Below are 27,267 nucleotides of genomic sequence, written 5' to 3' on the forward strand. Positions count from 1 at the left end.
AAAAAACTGAACAAGCCCCTAGAAAACTGAGGTGAAAAAGAAATGTATCCCAGCTACAAGGAAAGGAGGTGTTCTCAACATCTTTCCGTTGTTCCTAAAGTAGTTTTAAAAGCAATCAACTAGACAAAAAATAATAATAATAATAAAAATAATTAATTTTTCCCTTGTAGAAATACAAATACTTCCACAAGCTTGGTCACTGCATTCAACGACTTGAACTACTTGCAAGTAAAGTACAGATTCACATAATCGTTGTTGTTCTGTTTTCCCCCAAACCTATGCTAGCCTATTAATTTTTCTTCCAAAGAAAAGTAGCACATCCTTTTAGTAAACAGTGTCATCACAAAGATTTTCCTTTTTCCCCATAATAAATTTAAGTTTTCTTCACATCCAAAGAGCAGGTTTTATAAGCTTCAGTCACCTTGGTTCCAAAGGACTGGACTATGATCACATTACACAAACAGAATACTCCATCAAATGCTCAGTATTTATCTAGTTCCCAGAAAGGAAGTATTTTCTTGCAGTTGTTTCACTAGCAATACCTAACACAGGCATTAGTTTTAGAATAACAAAGAGTAGACACAGGAAAAACAACACTTCTATACCTATTTTTCTTGAATAATAGATGATTTCCTGGAAAACTTCTTATCTGTTTAAAATTATACAAGTTATCTTTTACATAGGAATTTTATAAGAGCTTCCAGTTTACATGCTTTTTCTTCCAGAAAAGAGACTAGTTACCTCCTGTAAGTAACAGTGGTAGCTAACAGTGTTTCGTTCATGCCAGGTGACTAGGCTGGCAAATTGATGTCTTTCAGCAAACCGTTTAGTGTGCTATTTCCCTGAAGCCCAGGCACTACTTCCTAGGTCTAACTACATTGAAGTCTGTTGGGCATTACTCCCTCCTACTTTCAAGTGGCTGGATATGGTGGAGCAGAAGTCTCACAGGCTCTCTATGCATCACTGTTCAGGAACAGATTTTCCAGTATCCACAGACAGGACAGCTACTCAATTCCCAGATAACACCAACTTTCAGCAATAAAATCCTAGCAGCCTAAAGCTTATCTGTTCTTTTGAAAAAATATTTTTCATTTCTTGAGGCCTTATGGGCTCAAACCTCTTTTTCTTCAAATGCATAATGTTTATAAACTTAAGATGCCTGCAACATAACGTGTTTTCTCTCTCACATAGCAGAAGTCTTTGTGGCAACACTAAGCAGCTATAAACAATATGACTCAGACTGATGTCATTTTTCTCTATTCAATTAAAAAAAATATGACTGGCTGAGGCAGTACAAGGCAGGCAAAATGAATTTAACTACTTGAAGTTGATAAAACCAAGTAATATTCTGCTATCTGCTATAGCCTGCAGCATTTTAATGAGTATCAAAAATAATTCTAAATTATTAGAAACATTCTGTATTTACGTTTGAGAGAAAACTGAAATCTGTACACAAATACACCTATTGGTAAAGAGTCATTAGAAAGCCTAATTCCCTAGCATTACTGACAAGCGTGTGTGTGTGTGTGTGTGAGAGAGAGAGAGGCTAACAGTTTCTAAGTAAATGGAGAGAGCTATTGTTCAAACCTTACCAAGCGTTTGCTGTACAGTAGTGCTGTGCTGCTCCCACTGGAGACTGCCCATTTGGAAAAATTCATGACATGTTCCAGCTGTTTAGAGAGACCTGCCACTTCCTGTTGTTGCTGCAGAAGTTTCATTCGATGCTCTTTTGCCAGGGTCTACAAATGGAAATGCAGTTCCAGTCAGAGGGTTAAATTTACAGTTAAGAGGCATTAGCTTTCATATTCGTAATTCACAAGATGGCTTAGCTCTTCCAAAAAGCACTCCTGCCCCCAACTGCAGCTATCAAACAGAAAAGTCAATATACATTTAGTCAAGATATCAGGGCTTCCTGTACATATATTCCCATATTCTCTTATGACATGACTTCACATACATACATGCCTCCCTATGCACACACACTCTTGAAAAAAATAGTTGGAGATAGTATTTTTCCAGGTATTCATTCTAGATAGTTCTTTACTTTGGTTTATCATTGGATTGATGAATTTATGGAAAATTCTGATGGAAATACCTTTTGTGCATAACACGACTTACAAAAGCATGGAGAAAGAAGCTAGGGTCAGAGGCAGCCCTGATTCACAAAGCACGGAACCCATAATAGTTACAAACAAAATAACCACCAGCCCCCAAACACAAATCTTCCCTTCCTCCCTCATCAAAATTCCACTTGGTCTAACAGCTTTTGTGGAACATCTCTGTACTTTGGAATTGTGACAGGACATGCATAGGCAGCTGATGCTAGAAATCAATTCTGGTTTAGAATCATCTACATTGGAAATTTTAATGTGAAACTACAAAAGAACCCCAGAAATATGAAGACTAATTTTTTTCTTATAATAGAAATTAAATTACCTCCAACTGATGCAGCAAAGCTTTTCCCTTTTTATTTATTTCCACCATCAGTGTAAATATGGCAACTTTAATATCTTGTTCCACCTGCTTTTGATTCTGATTCACTTCAAGAATTCTGTAAGTAGACAGCATAGAAAAACAGTGGTTTTTAGTTCACAAATCCACTGAATCCACTCTGGTGCTGAGACTACAATATTCCTTGGTCACATGCACCAATTAATACATATTCCATCAGATACTTATGGTCAGGAAAATTACTGGGAGAAATAGAAAGAGCAAGTAACAGTAAGCTATGATAAAATTAACTGGTGGCAAATTCTAATGCCATAAGTCTGTAAAATTACTGACATGTGCCACTCATAAAAATTAAATGCTTACTGGAATTAAAATTATTGATTTTTAATGACCCAGTACATTTCTTGAATAGCCATAGCAATCAAAACTGTTTAAGTCTAATTTCTATCCAAGGTAGTAGAATGATACCCCAGAAACAAACAAAAAAAACCCCTAGGAAATAGATTTTCCAATGTAGCTCTTTCAACAATAACGGTCAAACTTGTTAACAGCAAATCATCATCTTACATACTGAAAAACAACTACTGCTTATATACAAGGCAGAGTAACTACTCAGATGCAGCAAAACAGAACGATGTCTGCTGTGGTTTTCCACCTCCACCATACTCAAAGACAGGAAAAGAGAGAGGAAGAGTTCAGGTTGCACTCAGCATCCTATACAGCGTTGAGTCTTCCTGGGTACTGCCTCTGAACTATTCTGAGGGAGCAGTTACAAAGGCCTACTGCAGCACACATTTTACAGATTTATTTTTCTCCTCGGTTTGTAATACCCAGTGAATAAAGCCCCAAGCATAGAAATATTACATAAATCTTCAAAATGTGTCACAAGCATTATGAAAACATGAGTCACAGCCTTTTGCTTTCTAAGAGGGATCTACACAGAGAAACTAAGAGCACTGATGGTGGGGAAAGAATGTAAGATGCCTTTCACAGACTTCACTGCCTGATTTCTGTTGCACCCAAGCTATTTGCTGCCCATAAAGTCTTCTGGCTAAGCAGAAGAGTTACCTAACACAACCAAGCCCATTAAACAGGCACCAATTACTACAGCAAACTGGAGATTTTAGTGTTTCTGTTTCTGGAAGGATAAAAGGAGAGAGGTACAAAAGGCACTTACCTAAACATTTCAAGAAATTACAGCGTATATAAAGCTGTGCCCTATGTCAGTTTTAACATCAAAACCTGATACATACCTGTTTTGGATCTGCTTCCCTGTATATTTTATGTACTTAGTTTTTTCCATCAATTTGGTGATTAGTGTCTCGATGATCACTTTCTGGTTCTGAAAAGCTTCCTCTATAAACTGGTACCTGGAGTAAAAAACAGTGAGTATTTACACATACAAAATGTGCAGCTATACTTGCTAAAAAGCAGGCTGCCTTACAAAAAAATTCTTTAATTCAAGAATGATGTTGCTCAAGTCCAAAAATTTAACTGTCATGATGGAAGCATGTCAGCAAATGTTGATTTTATTTATAGTATACTTGAATTTATAGTATATTTTCTGTATCTTTTTAAATTTATTATTTTCATAAATATGAGGGTATATTGCAAGACAATAGCCCAATTTTAGCAAAGTAAAAATTAATGTGCTGTAGTCATCACTTTGAAAGTGAAAGTGCATGTAAGCTATTACTTCATGCAAGACAAGGATGCAGAAACACAAGCAAGATTGCTGAGTCAGTAGAAGTCAACAACATTTTAAATTGAGGAACTGGAATCATCAACAATTTGAGGGAAAAAAGAGGTGGCACATTCTGAAAGGGATATAAATTCTAAGAAAAGGAAAATTGAACAGGAGCAAGGCCAACACGTCAGCCAACTGATGTTCACCTTGTTGGGTGAGCAAGTTCTTTGGGTGGTTGCATCAGGAATAAAGAGCATATTAATATTTAACCTAAGATTACATCTGTCCCAGACAGCTAATGTATGTGTTAGCCAGCAAGATTATTGTTTTGTACTCAGAAGTTGTATATAATCCTGCTTTTCGGCTTCTATGGTCAGTAAAAGATAACCAAAGAACAGCAACCCAGAGGTCTCAGTGTTATAGTGTTGTCAAAGTACAAGTACAGCCAAACATTAGGTTAACTCTTCTGTTTAAAGGGCTCCTCATGGAAAAAAAGAAAAAAATGTCCATTTGCTCCATCCTGAAATTCTTCAGTAATGTTCCATTATATAATCACCTTTTTGAAGGACAAATGAAATTGCACATAAGTATACGGTTGCATAACGCAGCCCCTGCACTTTAAGACTCTGAAGAGCTGCATACCAACAAATTCTATCCAAATAACTTGACAGTAAAGAGAGGTTTTGTGCCTAAGTCACCAGATTAACAACTGGAAGAATCAGGTTTTATTCCAAACTGTCACACACTCAGGCGCCACACTCTCGGATACACACTCTCTTTATCTATGGGCTTCATTTCTAAGCCAAAGATTTTATTTTGCACTTTTTTCACCTGACTGTATTCCATGCAGTTTACAATCAACTTCAGGCTATCTTCCCGTAAATGAGTTGCATGAAACATGTACTTTGTTTCAATACCTGTGCTCTTTGTGTTCTAGTAACTGACAGTCTCGGCAGGTCAACTTGTCACAGGTTTCACAATACAACTTCAACTGCTCCTTTTTGTGGTAAGGGCAAAACACAGGTCGCTGACTGGTCACACCAACTGCTTCTGTTGAATAAAGGAAAATGTCAGCCCAGCCTTCTGCAATTATTAACGATTTGCATTCTCCTGTTTTTCCTTACCACATTCCTCAACTAGACCCTAGAAGTGTGTATCAGGCCACCTGATCAAGAATATAACAGCTGTAAGCTCAAACTGTAATGTCTCACTCTTGATCAAGCATGCAGCTAACACCCTCTCTCATGGAGAATGCCTAGCCCCAGTTTTACCATACCTTATCGTGGTCCCACGAAACTATTTACAGAAGTAGTAGCCAATACTGTTGCAGTAGTAAAAGACATTGCACAACCAAGCAAATTCCTTTCTTAAATGGAAATTAAGAGATTGCTGACTTAAGTCATTACTGTCTTCCTTCTCAGTCAAATGGCTGAAAAGGGGTCTGAGGATATCAAGACATAGGCATTCAGAAGCGTAAAATATACAGAACATAACAACCAGAAGTTATCAGAAACTACCAGAAGCATCCCTTCAGGACCCCATTCTAGATGGATCAGAGGTCCTACTTCCATTTATAGTGAGCAAATACCAAAGAGCACAGGAAACACCACCAGATGATAGATATGAAATCTGTTCTTTAGAACAACTGAACCAACAAAACCCAATTTGTTATGACTTAGATTTGACACTGAATTCATGAGGATTATATGACCTCTGATGAAAACTGGCTTCACACTGCACTTATCCTTCACTGCAGATCAACAAAGTGTTTTTTCCACACCTATTTGTTTACTTATTTTCATGAAACATGGAAGAAGTTATTTTCAGATCTGTATCTTTCCATGGAAGTCCAATTCATTCAAAATCCTTTGAAACTGACCAACAGACTCAGAGGAGGCCTGCATGCACAGACAGTGTTCCTACCACCAAGTCACACTGAATGTGACCAGTCAAACACTTTTACCTACTGCTTTTGTCCCCTCCTGAAAGTACACACAGTTCTCACTTTTGATTAACCACATCTGAATGTGGGATACAGAATACAGCATGTATATCCAAAGTATCATACTGGGAGCTTTCCTTTGAACAATAAAGATTACAGAAGGAAAAGCCCATATAAAATTCACAGGGCTAGATATAACGGAATACATATGTTTATAATAATTTATAATAATGTATAATCATCTATAAGAATATTTTATATATTTACAAGATAAATCATACAAGTCCAATGGACTCACTAGAACAAGTAGGATGATAGTCAGCATCCTATTATGTTTATAATTGCCTACAATGTCACTAAAAAACAAGACATAAGAGGCATAAACAGAAACAAAACAGGTTCTCAAGGAATAAAGGTACAATCTTTTAAACCACAAGCACAGTCAAGATTTCTCAGAGGCTATACTGTACAAGATACCCACCCTTGTTGGTACTCAAGGCCCAAATGGAAAAAGCCCTGAGCAACTTAACCTGATCTCACAGCTGATTGCGTTAAGCAGGCTCCACTAGCAGTGTAGACAAAAATTAGCACTCACTGTAGGTGAATGATAAAAAAATCTATGTGTATTTACTGGTTTAAAACACTTTCCATAAAAATAGGAAATACCGATTCCTAGAGTTTCTTGCCACTATGTAACGTATCTGATGGAAAAACAGCTGCCATGTGCACAGCCATGACAAAGATTCCCTGTTGACATAGGAGTCCCAGACAACGCGGAGACAAGCAATGTGATCAAGTGATTGCCAAAGATTATTCAGATACAGTGCTCCTTTTATACCCTTACACCCTTAGGTTTCTTATGTAACAGCCTTGGATACTGAGCTCCAATTTGGTTAGTCTAGAGGTTACTACCGTTTACAAAGCTAATGTTTATAACTTGTTATAATTGCGATTAAATACCTTACTCTAAATATACAGTGGGAAACTACAACCTTGGCCGAGATCATTCTCTGCACGTTTTCAGTGGAAAATTACAGAGGCCTAACAAGACAATTGACCTTGCTTATGCCTGCCAAAAATCTTCTTACTTTACAGTAACAAGGATCAAGGTATCGGGATTGCTCACTATGTGGCCTTGGCTCTTTAAGAATTCCCACAATTCACTTTTCAATAGCTATGTTATAATGCAGCCAATACTTAAAATAGTTTTCTCTTTTGTTAGGTGGACCATTTAAGAGATCCACTTTGATGAAGAGCTGGCAAAGAAACACCAGAATTTGTTCAGATGCTCACAGCTTTCAGCAATGTAATTGAAATAAGTGTGAGGCAGGAGACTGCTAAAACATATTCATTCCCAACCAGAAAAATAACATAGTTCCACCAATCCGTATATACCAAAGGGTTACATCATAACAAATCTGTCCTTTTACATTTACTAGGATTAAGGAATTTATTTTTTTTATTTACCACTTTAAAAAGAAATATGGTGGTCTAACACACTTTTTCAATGCTGACACACATTCTTTATTAAATTATAAATCAAGTATGTTACCTGGAGATACTTCCTCTTTCTGTCTCACAGTATGATCCTTTGTGAACTTAACCCTCTGGTGAGCTCTGATGCAGGTCTTGCACAGCCATTCTACACATTCCACACAAAACCCATTAGCTTCTGCATTGTCGTCACAGCTTGTACAGACCTGACATGAGAGAGGAAAGGTGGCTGTTAAAATAAATATGGAAAATACATAAAAGCTGTTGTTCATATATCAGTGCACTTCTACAGTTTTCTGAAAACAGTGGAATGAGAATGGAAAACTGCCTGAGGTACAGGAACACTATAAATAACTGCATAAAAGTAACTGAATGTGACTTTTCAAAGATAGTGGTCATTTTGTCAGTGTTACTCTAAAACCTTTACTTTCTGCCCAACACTGCACACTTAAGTCATATGATGTTTCCTATATATAATACACTTTTGTGAAACATTTACTCCAGACAGAACACGATCAACACTGTTCTGAGTTTTTAGAAGCCTCCCTCAGTTCACACAGAAGCTTTAGTTTTGATTTCTGTTCACCCTCATACAGTTTCAGGAAGTACAAACAGTACTGAACAGACGGACACTTCTCAGGAATCTCTGCATCACCACTTAGAGAGATCATTCCAGTTAAGCTTATCAGTAAAGCTACCCTAGAACAGATTTGCAATCAATGCATAATAAATTTCAAACTACTGCCTATTAATTCCTGGGCCTCTCTGGACTATACCCAAGAGATCTAAGGAAAAAAAAAAAAAAGGAAAATAAACCTGAAAGCAGACCAAACCTCTCTGCACAAAGTCAATACACACAAGAACAAAATCCTATGGATCCACAGTTTGAACAACAGGTTGAAAACTGTGAATGAAGGACACCATCACTACACATGTCCATAACTTATTTCATTTTTAACTCCTCCTTTAAAATGCCTCTGTAGTCATGCCTTCAAGGGTTTTTTTGGTGGTAAACCGAGTGAATACGCTTATGCAGATACTTGTTCAGGTAATTACCATTCATTTCTATCAACATCTAGCACTGCTGCAAACGAAAGCCTCAGGATATCTGAAAACGTCTATACCCTACAGATCAGAGTGATGGAATTCTGCATGCAGAAAATGGTGAAAATTTTAGATTTTAGTTTTGTTCTCAGTTTGATTTAAATAAATAAAAAAAAGCCAGCTCCTGCACCCACACGAGATAAATGTAGGTAAAGTTAAAGAGGAAGCAAGTATTTACATCCTATGCAAATATACACGTAGAGCTATGTCCCAGTTTCCCCTTCAAGAAAAAGAGGAAAATTAGCACAGAACTTGCCTTAGGCCACATAGCAAGTTACTGACAGAACTGGAATTTGAATATAGGCGTTCCAGATTCCCAATGCTGTGCTTATTCTTCTGGATCATGTTGCCTCCCAAAGCAAGTATCTTCTGAGAAATGAAGTGAAAACACAAGGGTTGTTGACCCCTCTCTTGTTGTCACTTGGAGTTTGAAGCAGTTCCTTTTCATAAAAGGTGACCTGCAAAGGAGAAAAAATTGGGCTTGTGCCCCTTTTTCTGTTTCTCTACAAAAAGGAGGCCTGAAAGGTTTATTTTTAAAAATCTACTATTTTTTAATTTTCTATTTGTTTTTCCTTTTTTCCCACCCTGTTCTCTTAACAATGAAATTCTAATCCTATCCAGCCTAGTTGACTAGGGAGAAATACAAATGTCAAGATACCATTTAAAAGTCAAGAAAATGAAAGTATAGCAATTGAGAAGTTAATTGTAAGTAGAAAACTGAAAAATTTTTCTTGCTCTTAACTCTTTGTTGCAATGATATTTTGAAGGGAAAAAAAACACAACCCACAACAACCTATTCTTAAGGACTCAGCACAGCTTCTTGGAAAAAAAAATAGTCCAATTTAAAACAAGCAGGTACACTGAGGCATTACTGCAATGGTACATTTTCTCTAGCAGGAAATCCTATAAAAGATATCCCCTCCCTTCTCCTTCACCAGTCATCTTCTCCCTAGGTGTGCCAATGCAACCCTCTGCAAGACTGTGGTGTGCAACCGGATTGATTACACCACTGTAGCCCAAGGTTGGGTTACATCACCACTGCAGTGAACTACTGCAAGACAAGTGAAATTGGCTGTGTTGCCAGAGAGATTTGATTGTGCCATGTCCCCAGATAACCAGAGGTAGTTTTGCAAGCTCGAGTGGAGAGTGAGGGATGGGCATTTGTTTTTCTAGTATTAAAAAAAACAACAGTGAAAACAAAATAAAGAAAAACAAATATAAATAACACAAACAAAAAAAAACCCAAAACCAAACCAACAAAACACAAAAAAAGTACTTCAGGCATTCTCTAAGTCAAAAAAAGCAAAACAAAGACAAAAAAAACAGGGGTGGGGAGAAGAAAGAGGCAGAAGCCCAATTAAAAAAACAGTAATATAAGAAATGGAAAAAAACAAACCAAAACAAAAAAAAACCCCAAAACCCAGATCAGCCTTTCCAGGTCACCTTTAGCAAACTTGGGCAAATAAACTTGCTACATGCCAGGGCATTTAAGTAAGTTCAAAAGATTTTTGAAGTTATTAATTCCTCCTAGATTCCAAGACCTTCATCTATTTTCTTTTTTCAATATGCTTTAGGGGCTTTTTTTCAACTGGTTTGACCTGCTATAGTTTGAATGAAGGCTGTGATTCAATAACCAATAATCAGGTGGTGCCAAATGAACTGCAATTCCTCCTTTGTCGTCTCAAAAAAAAAAATATATATATATGTATATATATATATATATATATATATGTATATATATATATATATTCCAGCTTTACACACTTCAAAACCACCAAGTGGGAAAGAGACATATTTCTACAGATTTTCACAGACATCATAACTCAGGCTGTCAAAATAGCTATGCCTTCTAGGTAGAAACTAGATTCCCTTCTACTCCTTATTTGAAATATCCATTTCCAGATATACCTTGGATTTTGCTAGAGAACCCTTAGTTATGAGAATAAGTCATATAGCCAAAGTACATAAAGCACAATTACTACAAATATTTGCTGTGCTCTTCCAAAACACAAAACTTATTTCATTTTTATTTTTGTGACTCATGCAAGCAAGGCTTCAGTGATTTCAAAGAAAACTCTCCCTGGTTAACCTGTAAGCCTTTATTCTTGTTGGAAAGATATTTATTTTTAATTGAGTTTCCCTTGTAATTATATTTAATTCAGTTACTAGTTCTAGTATTTGTAACCCTGGGAAGTGTTCATTCAGCCTTCATTCAAATGTAACAAAAGCTGAAATTACTCAGCATGTTGCAGGTAAGTACCATTTTTTTCGGTTGTAAAAGCCCATATATTTACTTAAAAACAGATTTACATGCAAGGAGTTGAGATAATAAAACTGTCTTTTCAACTACTGTAGTAACTAACCACTCTTTCAAATAAATACACTTTGAATATTAAAGAGATTAAATGAGCAAGCAAAGGTTTCTCAGTTTCAAAGGAAGAGAGCAAAGTAGTCCAGAGGAATATTCCATGACCTAACATTCTAAGTTTCACCAGTGTAAATTAGACGCAATTGTTTCCTTCACTGGATACTGTCCTGATTTTGGTTGGGATAGTTAATTTTCTTCCTAATAGCTGGTGCAGTTCTATGTTCTGGCTTTAGTCTGAGAACAATACTGGTAACACACCAATGCAAAGTAATGCTTAAACTCCAATCAAGGATGTTTCAGTCTCTCCTGCTTGACCAGTAAGTAGGGGCACAAGAAGTCAGGAGGAAGCAGAGACAGGACACCTGACCCAAACTAGCCAAAGGGGCTACAGCACATCATGCCCAGTATATAAACTGGGAGGAGTTACCTTGAAGGGCAGATTGTTCTCAAGGATGGAATGGGCATCTGTCAGTAGGTGGTGAGGAATTGTACTGTGCATCACTTGTGTTTATTGGGTTTTATCCCTCTTTCATTCTCTCCTTTTCATTATCATTATCATTATTTATTTCCATTATTAAACTACTCTTATCTCAACCCCTGAATTTTAATTTTTTCTGATTCTCCTCCACATCCCACCAGGGGAGGATGGGAATGAGTGAGCAGCTGTGTGGTCCTTAGATGCCAGCTGGGGTTAAACTACAGTAGATCCAAAAAACATCGATGCTAACAGTTATGTAACTACCTCATGGCACATACAAAATCACCAAAGATAGCACCTGGGGCAGTATCCCCTATATGTAACTCTAAATACGAACCACATGCTGATGTCTCAAAATGCATGAACTCTGATCAACATATTGTCCTTTTCCCAACATCTGATCATCAGCTGCTTCGCTTTGAAGCACAACAAAACCGTATCATGACTTGAGTATATTACTGCCAGTGGGCATGGCTACAGCTTTGATAAACTATTTAGCATACCCGTTCTTTGAAAGAATACATGGTGGAAGAATACATGGATGGCACCTGCCGCGGCCAGGTGGAGGGGAGAAAACACCGATACCATGTAGGTTCACAAAATGCTCCGTTTATTGATTACAAGGCTGCTCTTAATATACTGTCTTACATGCGATCACGCATTACTTGATTGGCTGCTTCGCTTTGCCCACGAGGGATACACGCTCCCCTTTACCTCTCCTGATTGGTTTCACACCTTCGCTTCAGCTTAGCGTTACATCATGCTTCTGCAATTACTGGCATCCTGTTACTGCATTCCTGTTTTGCTGATCTTGACACTTCTTTTAACCTGGGGTCATAAGTTCACTTTCTCACAGCTTGCTGTAGGCCTGTTCAAGCGCCCATGCTCGACCCCCAACAGGCACCATACAAAACTAGCTAAACTTTTTATTCTAAATTGTCCTCATTAATTATTATGCCAGTCAGACTTGCTGTCTTACTATCCAAGAGATTTGGACTTGTACCTTGTTCTGCTACTAGATTCCCAGTATCTCACAAAGTTCAACTGTTCCTCATTCCTACTATAACATTTCAAATTCTCAGGTCAGTGACTGGTAAAGATACAGAAAGTGTTCTTACTATCAAAAATGATTTTACATATGGTCTCTTTTGGACACAAAAGCCATAAGAATTAGGACCTAGACTAAAATGCATTACTTTATATGCTGCAGCAACATCAGTTAACACTATGATCATCTCTTCCCCATCAATCTCACACTTTGCATTTTTACTTTCATGGCTTTGCACATACATTAAACAATTTTCTTCTGTTAAGCTCCTGGATTTCTTCACTTGTCTACCGTTTAGTCGTATTCAAATTTAGCATTTGCTTCAGTACACATCTCTTGGGCTTGAAAATCATTTGCACTCACTTTCATGAATCAATTAGAATTAATTTGACATGCTTGTGAGGTGGGCTGATGCCAACCTCATGAAGTTTAACCAAGTGCAAGGTCCTACATCTGGATAGGAGCAATCCCAGGCACAGCTACAGGTTGGGCAAAAAGGAAATTCAGTGTAGCCCTGAGGAGAAGGACTTGGGGTGTTGGTCAATGAGAAAGTGAACATGAGCCAGCTTCAGTGTGCACTCACAGCCCAGAAAGCCAACCGTATCCTGGGCTGCATCAAAAGGAGCGTGACCAGCAGGTCAAAGGAGGTGATCCTGCCCCTCTACTTTGCTCTTGTGAGACCTCACTTGGAGTATTGTGTGCAGTTCTGGTGTCCTCAACATATAAAGGACATGGAACTGTTGGAACAAGTCCAGAGGAGGGCCACGAGGATGATCAGGGGACTGGAGCACCTCCCGTATGAAGACAGGCTGAGAAAGTTGGGGCTGTTCAGCCTGGAGAAGAGAAGGCTGCATGGAGACCTCATAGCGGCCTTCCAGTATCTGAAGGGGGCCTACAGGGTTGCTGGTGAGGGACTATTCATTAGGGACTGTAGTGATAGGACAAGGGGTAACGTGTTAAAACTTAAACAGCAGAGGTTTAGACTGGATCTAAGGAAGAAATTCTTTACTGTTAGGGTGGTGAGGTACTGGAATGGGTTGCCCAGGGAGGTAGTGAATGCTCCATCCCTGGCAGTGTTCAAGGCCAGGTTGGATGAAGCCTTGGGTGATATGGTTTAGTGTGAGGTGTCGCTGCCCATGGCAGGAGGGTTGGAACTGGATGATCTTAAGGTCCTTTCCAACCCTAACTATTGTGTGATTCTATGAGTTTTGAAGTTCTCTTTAGCATTCAATACTTTGGCCAAGACTTCTAGTAAATCATAACGTGAAAAAAAATATAAAGGATCTGCTCTTCCCAAGTATTTAAGCTCCAGTTGCCTACAACCTACAATGATTCTTTGAGAAAGATCACAAATGCATTTCCCATTAGTCTCTCTTCTTCTGGAAAGCTTAGTATGCTAATAGCCAGCACAAAATCCTTAATGTTCTCTAATGTTTGCCAGGAAATTCCTTGCAGAACACATACTAGGGATTTTACACTTTATGCTTACTTGTTTTGCTACTAAAGTTTGCAGTAGCAATTGCTAGAAAGCATAGCTATGCAGGCAGAGTACTAAACTGCCAAAATCAGGCTCAGATAAGATAAACATGATTTTAGACAGATGGATAGCATGTTCATGGGTTCCAGTTATTTTTCTCATCCCACAGTGCCAGGCTCCATGATATGCCATTCAATCATTCAGTTTTAATTCATTACACTAAAAACTATTTTAGCATTAGTACCATTTTAGAGCTGAAATAACCAATCACTGAATTTGAAAGTGGGATGGAATTTTTCTGCTGTCTTGAATTGAAATAAACCAGTGTTTCCTGACAACATACACACACAGGCTATTCATAAATATGGACCAGTGATTCTAGGCTACCATGTCACTTGCAGAGAACCTATAGTTTATCTCTAATTCCAATTTCTTCAGCATCCTTCTAAAGCTACCAAACTATCAAAGCCAAACTAACCAGTAGAAAATGTCTATCTCAGTAGAAAATGTCTGTAATAGCCAAAGAATTTGCATGATTCCTGATCCAGTATTTCTTGCAAGTCTCAGTATCTTTTCCACTTCAATTCCTCTGATCTGTTCCTCACCTTCCTACTAGCAATTTTTTCTCTCTTTTCTCTTTGCTCCTTCCAAGACAAAACAAGATAGGCCAATTAGACGGATGCATCTGCCTTAAACCTCCTAACAGTACCCCTTGAACAAGACACTGATCTATTTAACTATTATTAACTTCACTATTCCACACAAGCAGCTTTATAGAATGGTGCTTTTTTTTCCCATTTGTTCCAATGTGAAAGCCCAAAAAACCTCATTACCAGATCAAAATACATCTACTCAAACAAAACAGAACTACATATCATTCAGTTCCAGGAGGTAAGGCACACACTTAGTTGGCAGGTATCTAACAGAACATCTAGCTCCATTTAAAACACGCCAAATCAAACCAAATCCCAAACAAAAAAAAAGTCAGCAAGTCTGCTGGTCTGCCTTCAACTGCTGCAGAAAGTATGCAGAGCTCAGCCAGGGAATTTAGCTGAAGAACAGACATGCTTTCTGAATGGCAAGCCTGCTGGTTTTTGTTAGGGAGAGAGAGAAACAAACATGGAAGGGTAAACAGAAGTCTGAGGAGGGAACATCAGGAAAAATAAATGCTTTGAAGAACCTCCCTGACATTTGCTTACACAATGGATGACTCCACAACAGCTGCCGAAAAATGTGGAATCTCTGTATTTGCCTCCAGCAGACCGAGATCCAAAAGGTAAACAAAAAAGACATCTCCCTCAATTCCAAGGAAGCGCCTGACTTACCCTGATGTAACTGACTGAGTCTGGCGCATACACCACCTTTTGACACCCTATGACCCACTGGAGTCCATCCAGTTGTACATGATTATGATTAATCTCAAGAATATAAAGAACCCTTCTTGAATTTTCACTTGCTTATCTGAGTCTCAAAGCCATCAATTCCCCATGTAACTTTCACAGAAAGCAGGAAAAAAAAAACAAAACAAAAAACACTCCACAACCCAACTTTGTCACTAAACCCAGGAAAAATAACTGTACTTCCATCATCACTCCCCAGAGAAACATCTTAGAGGACTTGTTATGTAACTGAGCAGAGGTTATGGCACAGGCCCAAAAAAAAGTTCAGGACTGCTGCTGCATAGCAGTTATTCTTTATCTTTTTTCTCTTCCTGATTTTAAAGTCTCTAAAAAAGTCCTGATCAAATTTTCAATGCAACATGGACTATTAATTTCCTCGGTCTTATTGGTAGAGTATTGAGAGAGTTTGTATAAATCTCACAACCACCTCCAAAACTCAGATGCTTCCCTGCAATACCCAGGGGGTGGAAAAACAAACAAAACCAAAACAAACAAACCAAATGCCAAAAAAAACAAGAAAAAAGAAACCCAACAACACACACAAATGCCAAAAATTGTCCTACATTAAGAGAACACTGCTTGTACTTCCGGCAACTCCCATATAAGCTTCAACTTCTGGTAAGGTCTAGCATTTCTCACAAATCCAGCTGCAAAGCTCCTTATAAGCTGAATGCAGGTTAATGATTTTCAGACATAAGTTAATTCCTCTTCCTCAGAGATGATGACAAAATTTATGCCTTTAATCATCAGTGAGCTTGTGTCACAAACCTGACTGGGTGCTGTCACCTGTTCCTGAGTGACATACTCATTTATACATGTAAGCACAACTTCCAGTTAAGCTTTGAGAGAAGCAGAGTATATAATAAATGACCTGTAAGAAGCTGCTCCCAAGACAAATGGACCTAGAGCCAGTGGCACAGGTCTCAAGCAGAAAACTAGAAAGAGGCATTTTCAGAATAAAAGGAGACCACCACCCAAATGTGGGGGGAAGGGTTGAAATGCAATTAACATAGCAACCCTGTGCAGTATTATGAAGAATACAGCAACATTTAGAGAAGTTGAATTATTTACCGTAAGTTCCTAGAGTTCAATAAAAAGTTTATGAGTAAAGAAATACTTGACACACTCTGTTACTAGCTAAAACTGAAGACATGCAATATTTTGTTACCAGAAGTAGCTAAGCTGTGATACTATAGAGATGTGATTTATTCATTTGGTACTGCTTCCACATTAGCACTCTTCTCCCCAAAAAAAACATGAGGAAAAAACCCAGTATTACTATTCTTCCAGATAAGCAGGTTCTAGTTTTATGAGATGGCTATTTTTTTACTGCAAAAGGAACAATAGGCTACCTACATAAGAAAAACAAGAAACCACTACAACATACCATCTCCTTCAATTTGAAGTCTGAGCCTCTATTTAGTGCTATGCTTTGTCTGTGATGAGATTTAAAACAAACAAACAAAAAAAAAGGCTGATTTAACTAGAGGATTCCATTTTACATTGGGATCCCTTGATGCAGTGTTGTGCAGGTTTCTGTTTCAAAGTGTGCTTTAAGTGCCCTGTCCGAAGTATAGAAACTTCCATTCTTATGCCTATCCCTTACTTACAATATCAACAATACCAAGAAATAAAATCTTCTCTCAACAATTAAAAGTAGTTCAAAGAAAACCACTTCTTCACATGTGTTTTCATCAATTTTAACTAATTTTCTAGAGTAGCTACCCCATGTGATGACTAAGCACTTGAAGTATTTTTCTGCTTATAAACAGCAAAAAGGCCACACAGCAAGCAGCCAAGGCTGCTCATACACATCCAAAAGGTGTTAACTTGATTACATGTTAATGCACTTACCTGATTTGATTTCTCAACTGTGCTACTGGGAACCTCTGTGGTATCCTTCACAAAAAAGTTATCTATGATGTGTCTCTCTGCACATTCCTGACCACAAATTGGACAGCGGATAACACCAACTGGGGAAAAAAATAAAATCTGGTTATGCTTGCACAACTTAAGACAATTTAAGATATATCAAACAACTTCAAAGACAGCTTGTAAGGACAAATCTTTAAAAGGATGTTTTAATACCTTCTTGTCAGTAAGATGTGAGTAAAAGCATCTAATTCACATTCATCACTGAAGTAACCTTTACATGTTATTCCCTCATGATGTGTTCTTTCAATCAAGGTCAAGCACCTTTTTGTTTCTTTCCTATAAAGTACTTGCCATAATCTTATAGAACATTAATTCCTTTTCTCTATTCCCATTGATAATTTGTTATAGAATTGATTGAAGTAAACACATATTAGTGTGGAGTATTAGTGACACTATTAAATACACACCAGTAGTGTGAAATGACTGACTTCCAACTACATAATATGAGAAACTGAAATGTAATAAATTTTATTTTCATTATTATTTCAATTTCATAATAAATAAGTTCTATAGAGGAAGAAAAGACCTGCATTAATATTGTGATTGCCTTCACCCTAAGCAAGGGAAAACGAACAAGACAGACATATGAGTAAGCAAACGGTCCTCTCCCTCCTCTCCTCTGCAAGACACACCGGGGAACAATTCTAGGACAATAGCATTAGACTCCAGGTTGAAGAAAGAACTGAGAACCAGTAATGCAAAGGGTTAACCCGTGAATAATTTTCTCAAGAGAATAAAAAGGACAAAGTCAAGTTCAAAACTTGGGGTTTAACAATGAGTAGAACAGACTGAAATGAAAAGATCTACAAAAACATTTTAAAGTAGACACTTTTCCTAGCTGCAGAAAACAGAATGTCTTATTAGCACTGAGGCTTGTTAATAATCCAAGGAAAATCTCTATGCATTAACATCTTGCTTTAAGAAAATTATCACAGTCATTAACCCCCCCAAAAACCTAATTGAAACTAAGGTTAAAAGAATCACTTAAGATGTGAAGTCTCATGCAAAGCTAACAGTAGAATAGTCACGAGTCTAGAGATTGATTCTAGACGTACAGCTGCCATTTGAGAGACGGCACGATTGTAGGGCCTTAAAGAAAATCAGAAGTACCATTTAACATGGGGAATTTAACACTAGTATATAATTCATCACTTACATATTTAACTACATCTGAATGGGCTTAATTCTGTTCCTGCTTCACTTTTACAATAAAATGTAGAAGAAACTACTCAAACATTTTGTTTTCTGCAGAACTTAATTCCTTACTGTAAGTGCATCATGCAAGAGTTAAGTGACTTTTTCATTACGTTCTTCCAACACATGCTAGATTTAACTGGCCAACCCACTATAAAGCAGTTCTCTAATAAAAGTCCACCAGTTTTACTAAATAAGGTCTTCACTCTGAAAATTTAGTTGGCAGTTTTCACCACTTGTATACTTTTATCTGAGAGGCTATGATGTTAAGCCTGCTTTTATTATAATTGCCATTTTGCAAGTCTGCATTTCAATACATATTTGTGCACCTTCATTTGATATAAGGTCTGTATTTTGGGTAAAACTCTTGTAAAAATTTTATACCATGATGATGAAGGATAATTAAGATGTCCAATTCTGGTGTATTAGGTAGTCATTAGAACTCCAGTGACTGTAATCCTCCTTTTATTAAGCAAATCAATTTACCACAGTCAAGAGTGAACAAATCTCTTAATATTCAAGATACATGCTTGCTGAAAAAGACTATTTTTTACATTTTTCAATAGTGCCCATTACAAATTGCCCTCTGTTCCTCCACTGCTTATTCCTGACCCTGACAAAGCACAGTGCTGTGTGTCAGCGTAAGTGACTGGGCCAGTCTTTGCTTGTGTTTGGGAGCCGGGTATAGACAAAGAATGAGACTGGCAAACTGATTCAAACATGGATGTATTTCTTCAGCTCTCCCAGGCATCACCTTCAGCCCCCAGTCTGCCTCACTGACCAAACGCACTGTTGCTTACACCGAAGCAACACGAGAAGCAGCATGAGGATGGGAAGAAGCCAACACTGCCACTGAAGATTAAACATAGAACCACTGAAACAGATCACTTCTATTAAGCTGATGTCATGGTTTAACCACTGTTTATAAATCAGCTCAAATTGAAAACAGGGTGAGCAAGGAAGAGGTAGGGTACAAGTCAGGAAAAATGCTAACGTAAATCAAATGTTTAATCTGCATGCTCACCAATCGAATAGTGCCAACTACGTGTTCAATAGATGACAAATTCTAGACTGAGATGGGAGAAGGAAAACTGCCCAAACCTCTCAAATCTTCTTTAAACTTTTTCTAGAATTCCTTATGCTGTCTACCCTTAAGTCAAGGTTTTAGTCTGCAACGGTGGGTGGGTAAATTTGCTTTTGTTCTAATCCTGGATTGATGACTGCTACAAAAATCAGTCTTAAACCAGGTTCAGTCAACCTCAGCACCATGGATTTAAGTGAAAATACCCAGTATCATGATCTCAATGTGCTTCAGCCAGCTTACATTGTTAGGCACACAGCAAGCAACAAAGGCCTTTTTGGCACAAAATGTAAAATGCAAAGTTATCAGGCAGTATTTCTTTCAGGTCATTATTTACCATTTCTAATATATCCAAGGCTTTTTCAGTAACGTACTGAGAAATATAAACCATGTGTGGTCTTTTCCTCTCCACTCTCCACATGGGAAATGGAAGGCATGAGCAGGGTGCTCTGTATATGTGATTTAATGCATGCTGCTTTTGAGACAGAAAGGGTTGTGGCAAACAAACGGTGCCTAACAAACTCATGCAGGTTCATTTCAGAACTTCAGTCTAGCCACCTAGAGATACTGGAATTTCTATCCATGCTCCTTATCAGTAAACAAATAGTACAATGAAGTGCGCCGCATGATCGCCACAGTCCTGCAGAACATGATGAAGAGCTGGCAGCTCACCAGAACCCACGTCACTAAGAGAGACGCCAAGTTACTGGGAAAGAAAACTATGGTTCACAATAAACCCTGAATTCAGAACGTAGAAAACTGGAGATGACAGGCAATTGACTATTCTGGAATTAAGTGGAAAACTTGAGTAAATATGAAAACAATATATTTAAAGGTTAAAAAGGAACATTGATTATGTTCAAGGAAAGATACATGCTCTAAGTTATCAAAACTCAGACAAACATACCTCTGTTTTAACATCAGCGTTTCTACTGACTTTGTCAGCATTATTGGTCATAATCATGCACAAAGCTTTTTTTGGAAATAGTAATTTTCAAGTAAATTCTTCCTTTGCAATAATAGTTGCAGAATTCAGCTTTTTGTACAAAATGATAAAACTACATATAGGAAAGCAAAGTTTTCAGCCATGCATCCAATACAAAAAGTACAGTTGTCAACTACTGTTGACGCAGGAGTCACGGACAACGCAGAGACGATCAATGTGATCAAGCAATTGCCATTTACTGAGCATCAGACATGATCCTTTATACACAAATCTGCACACTGGTTACATGGCGATTGGTTAACATGCCTTGCCAACAGGCTTTTGATTGGGCTTCACACAAAACTACCTAATACAAGTTACAATATCTACTTATGTTAAGCGTCAACCTCGACATCCTTACACTGCGGTTTTACATCCTGTTTTTTGTTTTCAATGTTACAGTTTCATTTCCCCACTGCCGTCCCTGGCTAACCTCCCCAAGGCCTAGTATTTTTCTACTCCCAGAAAAGCCCGACTCATGCTAGCTAAATCCATACAACAAACTATCACAGATCTGATGGCATTTGTTTACAGCTGAAAACACATCAGCACAACCCTGAGAGCACGCACCTGTAAACACCAAGCTGCAGAGATTTATAAACAAGAAGTATTAGGAAAAGGAAAGGTACTGGATTTGTTCCGTTTCTGAGGATGACACATGACAGTTAGGTTTTTTCATGTGCAGAGTCCTCTTTTAGAATAATGTTTGGGCAAGCAACATGGTGCATTGCATTTATGTATCCATGGTTTGGTAACAGGGGCAAGAGGAAGCTGCAGGGGTGTACTCTGGGGGAAGACACTGAGGCAGCCCCCATGTCAGATAGAGCCAATTCCAGACAGCTCTGAGATGGACCCACCATTGGCCAAAGCTGAATCCATCAGCAGTGCTGGTGGCGCCTCTGTGTAGGTGATTAAGGGTAAAAAAACTGCAACAGCACTGGGAGAGCAAGAAGAAAGTGAGAGAAACAGCCCTGCAGAGATGCAGTTCAGTGCAGAAGCGGGGGGACAAGGTGCTTCAGGTGCTAGAGCAGAGATTCTCCTGCAGCCTAATGAGCAGACCATGGTGAGGGCAGGCTGCATCCTCTGTGGAGGACCCCAGGCTACAGGAGGTGGATAGGTCCTGAAGGAGGCTGCAGGAGGTGGAAAGCTCATGCCAGGGGAGGTTTTGTGGCAGGAGCTTGTGGCCTGCAGTGGACCCACACTAGAGCAGCCTGCTCATGAAGGACTGTACCCCATGGAGAAGACCCATGCTGAAGCAGGTCTTGAAGGACGGTATCCTATGGGGGGAACCCCACACTGGAGACAGGAACAAGTGGGTGGAGGATGGAAGTGGCAGAGAAGAATTGTAATGAACTGACCACAACTCCCATTTCCCATCCCTACTCTACCACTTGAGAAGGTAAATTCAGGAATGAAAGAGTGAAGTTGAAGAGAGGTGTGAGGGGCAAGGCAGTTGGGTTTTTGTATTTTATTTTTGTATTCATTTTTCACCATCCAAATCTATTTCATAAAAATGGAAATGCTGTACAATAAATATCAACATATTAATGACTTGAAAGTTTAAATAGTTTTATCCCTGCTATCTCAAATCCTGTTGCTGATAACGTATTTTGTATGTACAGAGATAATTTGATATACAAATCTCAGACGTTGCTTGAAATCCTTTTTTCATCATTCAGTTTTCCAATACAAAGGCTTAACTCAAGACCATGGACAAGTATGCCTCTCCTAGATACGGTGGTAGTAACAAACTGCACACTAAGCATTACTGCACTACCCAGCCTACTACAAGTCCTGATAGAGGAGTTTGGCTTCTTTTGATGCATAAAAAGTAAAGTTGATTTAAAATCATAACTGACAAATAGTATTAGGACAGATGGCTGAAGCAAACACAGGCGCACACAAGAGCTTTTTGCTAACAAGGCAACAGGTGCTGTAGCAAGCAATTAACTGACTTTTTTTGAACAGCCTAAAGGACAGTGGTATTTTCCAAAGATATTTATACTTGTATTTCATTAAAGGGTTACAGTAACATACAGGAAGAAGGAATGCAATACAAAGGCAGCTTCAATAAAGCACCAGCATCCAGCATTTTCTTACTACAATCAATATACGCATTTGCTTTTAATGTTCACCGGTACACCGTTTTTCCTAATAAACATTTAATTACATTTTGAACTGTTCCTTAAGCATGCATAGAATGCCATTCCTTAATTTACCTCTGAATCAGTTAACATTTCTTCTACTGAGTCCCTCTGCACTTTCCTACTGTAACAAGGAAACCCTTTTACTTTTTTTTAAGTGTTAAGATCTGGAAGCAATCATACAATCGCTTTCTAAACATGCTTAATCTTATTGCAGGGCTTATTTACACTTGTTTCAAGACACTTGCTTTCTGAATTGTATCACAATTTATTTCAGCACTTTTAAGGTTGGGAACCCTTGCTATTCAATTATGGTCTGTTCAAGAAGATTCAAGTTCTGAGTAGCAGGATATTAAAAGGCATTTAGTTGATTTCTTATGTAAATTAGTAAGGACAATCATTCATCACCTAATGAAACTGTAAGAGAAGCATAGTATGTCATCAGAACAAGAACTACATTATTGCTTTAAAGAAAAAATCCCCAAACTTATTGTTCATTCCCAACTACCAACTGCTAATGCACTGCCACCTACATTACCAAGTAAGCCCAAACCTAGTATTTTCGTGAAAGAGAAAAAAAATTTAAACGTTGTCAGATAAATTATAATGCATCAGATTCAGGTTAGCATTCTGGCTAGCCTTGTTCAGGTTAAGCATGTTCCTGGATGCTGAGGCTCTACTGTTTATCCTGATTAACTTAGGAGTAAGGAGAACCTCTAATTCCACATTAATGTTCCAAGACTCAAAGAATTCTTGACCCAATCAGCTCTAAAGAGCTTTGAGATATGTGTGTGAACTGAACAATATATTTTGGGAGACTTCCAAGACAACGTTATTTTTTAGTGAACAAAGTAATTTTTTTTCCTGACGGTTCTCTTACAGACAACTTGCTATGATAAAAAATTGCCAAAAATAGAGTTGACACTTGGTATTTTTAATATCATTTCCTTTCAGAATGCCTGATGTTGCACTACACTCTAGAGACCCAGGGAATATCTCAGAAAACCAGATCTAGCATGACTTATAAAAAGAAACAAGTTGAGATCAACTACCTTTCCTGTTTTTCCTTAGAGTGTGGGGGAATGGGGAACTGAGGAAGAGTGACCTTACATTTTCCTAAAATTGCCTAAAGTAGCATCACCTAACATCACCCACATCCTGCAGTTTAAAGGAAACAAACACCAAGGAGGATCCAGTGGTGACTCTAGCACAGCAGCTACAGGAGTAGTTAACCAGGGAATTCCAGTCAGCTGTTCCAGTTTTGACTGGACTTGCCCTTCTCCAATTGCCTGTTCATTTCAAACCCTGTTTCCCTCACAACCTTCTGCCAAGATTCAGTTGCCAACTGATTTGCCATCCTTCCTTCCAATTTAGAATATTCACTCCTACACAATCTCATTTTCTGTAGTGGTAACAAGAATGCTGTTTTCTGGTTCTAACCATCATCAGTATTATTCACATCAAATGCAACCTACTGCTTCCAGTCCTTTAGTGCCCACCACAATGGGGCAGCTGCAGAAGAAGAGAATCAAGAAAAGCTCACAAGATTCACCCATAACACAACTGAAAATTTCATTGTGTTTGGGCCTGAAGCACTGCAAGGTTTAGTGGATATAAATAAAAAAAAAAAAAAGGAAAAGCATCTGAGGAGTGGAGACAGTTCTTTCAGTCTTAGCACCTACTGAATCTTCAAAAGATCAGCACTGCAAGGGATAATACATGTTAAAATGCCTTTCACTGAGAAAAGTCCCATTTCACCTGCAGTTACAATTTCAAATTTAAGAATCCTAACAGGAATTGCATAGTTTGCTCTCTTTTAATGACCAATAGTTACATAAGTATCTTCATTCAAAGGTATAAAACAAATATTTGTCTATCAAGAAGGAAGTGAGGCTTGAAACTGTTTCTCCTCCCACCTCTATAAGATTCAAGCTGTGGGAGAACCTAATTCTAGACAAGCAGTCCACTAAGCTTTAAGTGTAGGTATTTTGAATGTGTCAGTTTGTAACAGCAAGCGTCTAACATGAAATCACTACAAGAAGTAAGATGTTACAAGCATACTTACCTGTTTGCTTTTTCTCAGAAGAATGAAGCTCTCAAATGTCTCAAAAGTCAGTCTATTTTTGTCAAAATAATCCTGTATGACTTTAAATTTTTTTTTTTAATTGGAGCTAGCATTTCCAGAGTGCTCCAGTGGGTAGGTGAAAAAATATTACTTAGCTTGGGAGGAATTCCACAGTCTCCCTCATTATTTTTGTGAGGATGCTAAGTGAAAAGAACCCATATTTTCATCTACTCCCTCGTGCTAGGATAGTTGTTTATGCAGCTGTACAGTAAGTTGGATCAAGAGCACATGGTTCTTGAATAGGATGAGTACAGGGGAAAGACCTCCAGCTTTTTCAGCAGCAGCATCCGTTCATATAAAAATCAAGCAGCTCTGGAACCTTACATTCAGACTTTGCTTGAACCAGGCCTGGACAACAGACTGCTAACAAGAGTAACAATGCAGGATCCTCTGCCCATTCATTTCTTTACCATGCTAACACAGAGTTATGCTGCCATGCAATGCGCTGGATTAGGGAATAGTGGTGCCTGTAACAGTTCTCACTGCCTACAGGCTCACAGTGCATATGCCTCTTCAAGCAATGCTAGCCTGCATTTTAGACAAGTAGGAGAAACCACAGCACATTCTTGCTCTTCTTCACAAGTTACATGTTGCATCCACAACATTCAAACCATTCAGCAAATGGATTCACAGCGGAGACCATTATTTCCAACTCAGTTCTCAATTTCCTGGGAGTACATTCCAGACTACTGAAGCATCCTGAGACAATAGGAGGAGACTGCTCTGGTCTGTGCCCCAGTTTCATCTCATTTGCATCTTCACTCTAATGAACAGGTTTCAGATATGATTTAGTAGAGCCACTGGATAATCACTTGTAGATCCAAAAGGGTATTTTTGTTTGTAGTTGCAAAGTGCTTTAATAATTTTTTTTTTTAAAAAAAGGGCTTAAGGGTTCCCTTTCTTCAGTACAGATCAGTCAAAAATGCACCAGTTTTATGAAAGGGAGCTCTCTCTTTAATAGAGTGCTTGGAAACAACTGGTAGCTAGTTTTATCTAAAAAAACCAGTCATCTACAGAATTAATTAGGCTTGCGTAAGGCAATTTTCCTCAGTTTTACAGAAATCTTGTTTGAAATTTTAACGATAAAGATTTCAGAATAGAAAACACTAATAGAGCAAGTCATAATGTCATGGGTTGAGCATGTTTTGAGGGTGTTTTTGTTCAAGGTTTTTTCCAGCCAGGTGGAGGAGGGGAGGCCAGGAGGAAGGAGAGACAGGGCACCTGACCCAGGCTAGTCAATGAGGTATTCCATACCATAGCACGTGATGCCCAGGATGCATACTGGGAAAGAGAAGGCTGGAGAGGTAGAGCTCGGGAGGAAAATGGAGGAGGGAACACGCGGTGCTCAGCTGGGCAGGGTGGAGTGAGTTTATGGGTCGGTGGCTGGTGGGGTGTTGTATTCTCTTCACTTGTTGTTTGCTGTATCATTATTATTTGTAGTGGTAATGGCAGTGGTGATTCTGTGTTATGCCTTAGCTATTAAACCGTTCTTATCTCAATCCGTGGGGGCTACATTCTTTGGATTTTCCTTCCTAACTCTCCGGGAGTAGGGAGACTTGGTTTAAACCACAACACACACATATAGTTAAAGTCTTTTAAATACAGACAGGCCAGTTAACATTAACAAAAAGTACATGGGAGACCAAAGACAGTGCCAGCTGTAAGCATGATGACTGAGACCAAGCCATTAGGCCTTAGCTGACATAACTTGGCTATTTAGCATGATGATGACTCAGCACTTTAAAACACCACCTCAAGGAAGGACCTGCCCTCCTGGTAGGGCATGATATACAGTAAGTTAGAATTCAGGTATGTAGGCAGCCTTGCATCTACTTCTGTAAGTTGCTTATAAGAAGGGACATCCCTAATGGCAAAATATGATAACACTTTGAATGAAGAACCAAGCACATAACTCATAAGTATTAGCAGTTAATCAATAATACTAAGCTAAAAGGTAAACAGCTATAAGAATCCTGATAATACTAAACCATAGACTATCGTTGTAGCCCCAACTCAATTGCACAACGGGGTAAGAAAACCACAAGTTATGTAACTTACCAAATTGTATGAATGTATGCTTTAGATATAATTGTATCAAGATGAAAAGGAGGTATAAAAGAACCCCTAAGGATTTACTGTTCTTTGGACACATGTATGGAGGTTTGAACCCCCATGTGCTCCCAGCACCAATATGGGTTTCTGCTTTACTTTACAGCGTGTACTGTTGAGTGATTTCTTTGAATCACCTCACAGAAAATTAGGGCATTTCCATTGTGACCTGCAGAATCCTTTCTTCTCTCACTGTGTATAGAAACACCATGAATACTCACAAGGTTTTTCATTAAAATACACGG

At 38.4% G+C, this 27,267-nt stretch overlaps 1 protein-coding gene across 2 annotated transcripts in view; it reads right to left on the bottom strand.

The window, feature by feature from the left end:
- Nucleotides 1–27,267, bottom strand: part of TRIM24 (tripartite motif containing 24) — a 67,170-nt gene that overhangs the window by 22,425 nt on the left and 17,478 nt on the right. Inside the window, exons 1-7 of one of the 2 annotated variants that reach the window (XM_031051221.2) lie at nucleotides 17,304–17,331; nucleotides 8,935–9,136; nucleotides 7,633–7,780; nucleotides 5,056–5,188; nucleotides 3,705–3,821; nucleotides 2,437–2,551; nucleotides 1,593–1,739 (exon numbers count right to left, since the gene is read on the bottom strand). In XM_031051221.2, the coding sequence (XP_030907081.1) occupies nucleotides 1,593–1,739; nucleotides 2,437–2,551; nucleotides 3,705–3,821; nucleotides 5,056–5,188; nucleotides 7,633–7,780; nucleotides 8,935–8,946 (672 nt within the window). In that variant the 5' untranslated portion in view covers nucleotides 8,947–9,136; nucleotides 17,304–17,331. Of the gene's footprint in view, nucleotides 1–1,592; nucleotides 1,740–2,436; nucleotides 2,552–3,704; nucleotides 3,822–5,055; nucleotides 5,189–7,632; nucleotides 7,781–8,934; nucleotides 9,137–17,303; nucleotides 17,423–27,267 lie in introns of those variants that run through there. The other variant, XM_031051220.2, reaches the window with a different exon arrangement.

This window comes from Melopsittacus undulatus, chromosome 5, assembly GCF_012275295.1.
Source record: "Melopsittacus undulatus isolate bMelUnd1 chromosome 5, bMelUnd1.mat.Z, whole genome shotgun sequence".
NCBI classification, from domain to species: domain Eukaryota; kingdom Metazoa; phylum Chordata; class Aves; order Psittaciformes; family Psittaculidae; genus Melopsittacus; species Melopsittacus undulatus.